Source organism: Hordeum vulgare, chromosome 2H, assembly GCF_904849725.1.
Source record: "Hordeum vulgare subsp. vulgare chromosome 2H, MorexV3_pseudomolecules_assembly, whole genome shotgun sequence".
NCBI classification, from domain to species: Eukaryota; Viridiplantae; Streptophyta; class Magnoliopsida; order Poales; family Poaceae; genus Hordeum; species Hordeum vulgare.
The window spans coordinates 356,912,085-356,917,393 of record NC_058519.1 but is presented as its reverse complement, the minus strand read 5'-3'; the positions used below and the strand labels follow the sequence as shown (position 1 = coordinate 356,917,393).

Genomic DNA, 5,309 nt, shown 5'->3' with positions numbered 1-5,309 from the left:
TAGGACAGAGAGGACTAGATTCCGATCAAAAAGTCGAGCGGAAAAAGAGGAAAGCTTCCCGTTCCTGGTTCTCCTGTAACTGGATTCTCCGGAACCACAAGAATCCTTAGAATGGGATTCCAACTCAGCACGGAAATTTGAGGGGTGACCGTTCACGGCGTGTCTTGAAGGGCTAGATTAGCTGTATGCAGTTGTAGATGCTCTTAGGCTTCTATAATTCTCCCCCTATCCTCGAACACAATTATACAGTTGCCGTTGTTATATACTCCCTCCGTCTCAAAATAAATGTCTCAAGCTTAATATAATTTAATACTAGAACTAGTACAAAATTGAGACAGTTATTTTGGGATGGAGGAAGTATATGAAGTGAGTTTATTCAGCTATTCTTGATAAAAGTTAAGGGTATGAAACCAAAAGAGTCTTTTAAAACCTGACTGAAGGATACACCTAAAGCTGCATGCTCACAAGATTTGCATGAGAGCTTGGAAATGAACAAAAAGGGAAGCTGAAAGGTACATGTTACCTAAATTCACTACCAGGACACCTGAAATGTTGGAAAAGTTGGTTGCAGTTTCTCCGGCTGCACGCGTCCTTTACAGATCACTGACAGCAGGAGATGCAGTGGCGCCAGTTGAAACAAGAAGCTACATGGAATCTATTGCAAAGAATCTTCTGCTTGTCATACTTCTTGCATGTCCAGGAACACAAGTGGAAAAGTACAACAATGATGAGAAAAGCAGGAATACTCAAACCTGAACCTAACTCACCTCACTTTTCCTCCTATAAGACTGCTGAAAAACGTAGATGCTTTGGAAGAGACCAGATAAGCATGCATACACCAAAAGCCTTAAGGCATCAACCACGCTAGATTATGGGATTAACATCCTTTTGAACATAAAGATAAAGGGGGGGATACTACGCCTTTGCTCTGCTGGATATATTTTTTGCATCATGGTGACATGTAGACAGCAGGAAAAGCTAAATTTGACAACTCATCATGTAAAATAGACAGGAGTACGCTAGCTGGAAGGACTTCACACGCAAAATTGCACATCGTTTTATTAATCATGCAACGGGCACGCCTATGAATGATATTGACAATTTTACAATGGGAAGAGAATGATCCACTTATCTTTCTGTTTTCCCTCTCCAGCGAAACAACAACAATCTCAACCATTGTAAACTACTAGTAAACCTCGACGTGCCATTGCTTGTTCTTTTTCAGCTGTGACAGCTTCTGATCCCAACTCTCACCTCTTTGCTCAGCTACTCTCTTGAGTGTGTCCTGAATCCCTGGCATCATCCCCTTCAAACCACAGAAGTAGATGTGCGCACCACCATCCAAAAGCTTGAAGATTTCGTCACTGTACTCCTCGATCTTATCCTGCACATACATCTTCCCGCCACTCTTGTTGTTCTGCTCCCGGCTTAACGCTTTGTCATACCTGCAGGGTCAACGAAACTTGAATCAGTTCAAACAAGAATCAGTAAGCTTTATTCAAGCCAAGCACAAATATAACCAGATAGTGGAGCTCTTAACTACACAAGTAATCAACAGAGAACTGGACCATAGTATTCACAACAATATCAATGGGTAAACTGAAATTAGATGAACCTGAAATTTTCTGGATACTGCTGAAGGTAGTTTGTGAACTCTTCATCATAGAGCAGGCTATCAGTGTTGGCGACACCAAGGAAGAGCCAAGCCAGACCACCAAACTTGAAAGATGGGACATCTTCCATGAACATACGACGTAGGTAGCCACGGAAAGGAGCAACACCCGTGCCAGTTCCAATCATGATATGAGTTGTGTTTGGGTCATCCTCAGGCAGAAGCATTATTTTGCCCGAGGGACCTGAACATGGGCGAGAACCATCATGAGATGCTTAACAGTTTAAGTACATAAAACCCAGTATATGACACGACCCATAAACTATGTTCACAGCCTATTCATTGACAATTGGTCAATTGCACATAATATTTGAGTAAAATTTGAAAAAAGAAGATGATAAGGTCCTAATATTGAAAGGGTTTATCTTTTTCACAGTACCCACCAACCCACAACCCCATCCTTCCAGATGTATTAGCAGTTTATATACTAATACACCTTCGATATGATCTGGAATAACTCGAAAGTAAAATGGTTTGTGTTACAAGCAATGAATTGTTGTTGTATGTACATATAAGGCTTTTTACACGGCTGCATACCTGTGATCTGAATTTTGTCACCCGGTTTTGAGTCACACAAGAAGTTACTGCAGATGCCCTTCTTTGAAGGATCTTCTTTTCCAGTTTCAGGATCATAATAAACAGCACGGCGAACACACAGACTAGCAGTCCTTCCATCAAAAGAATCACCATACCTAGTAGATGCAATAGAATAGAGCCGGACGGTATTTGGGGACCCAGGCTTCTTTGGGTTCTCTCCCTGGCAATGCACAAAAAGCTAAGAGAGCAACAAAGATATGGGATGAAAGGAATTGAACATAAGACAGGAACTGATCTTTAGTTGCTCTTTAACTAAGAATGATCAATGATCAATATGTTTTTAACCTCTTAATAAAATGTTTTATCAGCAAGTATCTATATACTTTCTTTTAACAGCAATTGTCATGTTGTCAGCGACCCAAGACTCAGAAATACAAGCTTTTGCATTTTCAGATTTAACCACCATTCAACATCACATATATGAAGAATCTCTATATGTAGAAATGATGGTTCAAATTTCTGACACTTCTTGATATTTACTTTTACTACTTTTTCAAAGGGTTGGATTCCAGAACTGAAGACAACTAATGATTAACATTCACTAGCGATCAAGGAAAGGGAAAAAAAGTAGTGAAATTGATATTAGTATGAAGGATCAGGAATGACACACTATCTTGAGCAATCATAAGGGGTGTGTTGGGGGGCTTGGGGGGGGGGGGGGGGGGGGACACTTACTGGAGGAATGACACCATAACTTTGTCCTTCCCAGTATGGGACATTGCCACCGTGATCAATGACAATATGACATGTTTCACCAGGAGCTTTAGGACCTACAATTCTCTCAACAGAGACAATTGAGGCTGTGTAGGGTCCCTTTGGTTTGTACAAGTTGAGGGGTGGCTCCTTTGTATTCTCCAGTTCCAGAGGTTTAATACCAACTTTACCTTTACTTTTGCTTGCTTGTTGCACGGACATACAAAAGACCTTCTTTGTATATCTTGGTTGCAGGGTCTTGTTTCCCCATGCTAATTTTCCAGTCCATGACTTGTTGCAGGAGTTATTACCCTGGACACAAGTAAATCATGTACAGAAATACAGTACTACGGATGATAGAAACTTAGGGTCCACAAACCCCTAAGCTAAGGAGAATCAAATACTAAATGTTTGCCTGTAGAGCCCAACAACCATTCTTAGGTCCTAGATATATGCCTAGAATGTTTTGGAAAAGGAAGTCATGTGGATTTTGTGTGAGTATTTCTTAGTAATAATTCTCAAAAGAAACTATGGCATACAAAAATGTGCATGTCACTAGTTCATATAGCACATTATTTCTCAGGTGCGAGTCTTAGGGGCTGTTTGGTTTCCAGCCTAGGTTGCCACGCCTAACCTTAGTCATGCCACAATACCTTAGGCATGTGTTTGGTTCATTGCCACACTTGTGGCTTGCCATACTTTTTTAGTTATATGGTCCACATGTCATACACTCAATTTTTTTGCCAAATCTTGCCACACTTGTGGTGTTTTGTTAGCCACACTTTGTCTAAGGTTAGTTGTGGCAAAGTTAGTCATGAACCAAACAGGCCCTTATTTGTACTTCATTTCGAGGCGTGGAAAAAATAAGAAAACTCTAAGCCGTACAGAGCTGCTGGCAATCACACATTTCGCTTCAAATCCCTCAACAGTTCAACTAGCAGGGTGCTCTATCTGCTGGCTTCCAAAAAAACGTACTTCAGCATAATTTAGAATTTTGCCTTTCGGAACTACTATTATTCTACACTCTACAGTGCCAACGCAGATCGAACCAGGAGACTCCTCAGATCGATACCACCCGAATGGGAGCAACATTAAACCTCAGAGGGTTCAGACTAACCACGCACCTTGAGCGAAGAACAACTCCTGTAGTGGCGACCATCCGGACCAATCGGCACGACGGCAGCCACCTATATAGGACACGAGGAAAGCAGGCGAAGCTTAGCGGCACGGCGAATGGAGAAGCAGCGGGCGGGCGGAGGGTGTAGGGCAAGAGAAGAGCGCACGTATTACCTGGGCTCCGAGGGCGGAAGCCATGGCCGATCGATGACGTGAGTTTGCTAGGGTTTTGAATTTTGATCTGCGGAAGCGACGGGGGAGGAAAGAAAGGGACACGGGTGTGGAAGTTTGGAGAAGAGTAGAGAAGCAGAGGCCGCTATCGGGTGAATGGCAACTTTGTTCTGTTCCGCACGGCGTACCACAGTTTCAGCGTCACCGAGAGTGGATTCTTGGAACCGGTGCGCCAAATAATTCTACATGCTCATATGGAATTATGAATGTACGGGTACACTACAAATGTATAAAGTTTGACGTTTAATGTTGCTACCATTAGAAAATATACATTAAATTTTATACATTTTGACTGGAGTATTACAAATGTATATAATACATCCATATAAACATGTTGATTTTTTCTTGAATTCTTTTGAAACTTCAAAATATTACTTTAATACTACTAGCAAAAGACCCATGCGTTACAACGGAAGAAAAACAATTATAATCTCCAATAATGCTGATCATATTATGTCATTAAAATTTTAGGACATTTCTTAAAATGCATGAACATTTTTTGAATTAGCAAACATTTTTTTTTTCAATTGCACTCAAAAAATAACACACAATTTTTTTTCAAAATTATGGACTTTTATTGTTTTCACCAACATTGTTCTCAAAATTATGAACATTTTTCTGAATATGCGAATATTTTCACAAAAATCCTGAGCATTTTTTGAATTCACAAACATTTTATATTTTCTTCACACATTTATTTCAAAATTCCCAGTTTTATAAATTGCAAAAGTTTTTCAAAGTTCTAAATTATTTAAACTAAAAACGGAACAGAAAAATGAAAATAAAAAATGAGAATAAAAATAGAGGCACGAACTGTTTTTAAGATTTTTACACGGACTTTTATTTAAAATCGTTGACTTTTTTTATTTTATGGACATTTTCTCAAAGTTTAAACATTTTTTATATGCAAACATTTTTCAAAACTTCCGAGTAGTTTTTGAATTCACAAAAAAATATGTTTTTTTGAATATTTTATTTCAAAATTCACAGTTTCTTAAAA

The 5,309-nt window shown here is 39.5% G+C and overlaps 1 protein-coding gene across 1 annotated transcript; it reads right to left on the bottom strand.

Annotated features, from left to right (window-relative positions):
• Positions 1–1,033: 1,033 nt before the first annotated feature.
• On the bottom strand, positions 1,034–4,405 carry LOC123426272 (ferredoxin--NADP reductase, embryo isozyme, chloroplastic). Its single transcript, XM_045110072.1, has 6 exons — positions 4,253–4,405; positions 4,087–4,149; positions 2,945–3,274; positions 2,210–2,429; positions 1,616–1,856; positions 1,034–1,445 (listed from the first exon to the last, which is right to left on the bottom strand). The coding sequence occupies exons 1-6, from the start codon at positions 4,274–4,276 to the stop codon at positions 1,187–1,189; spliced, it is 1,137 nt and encodes a 378-aa protein (XP_044966007.1). The 5' UTR covers positions 4,277–4,405; the 3' UTR covers positions 1,034–1,186.
• Positions 4,406–5,309: the final 904 nt, after the last annotated feature.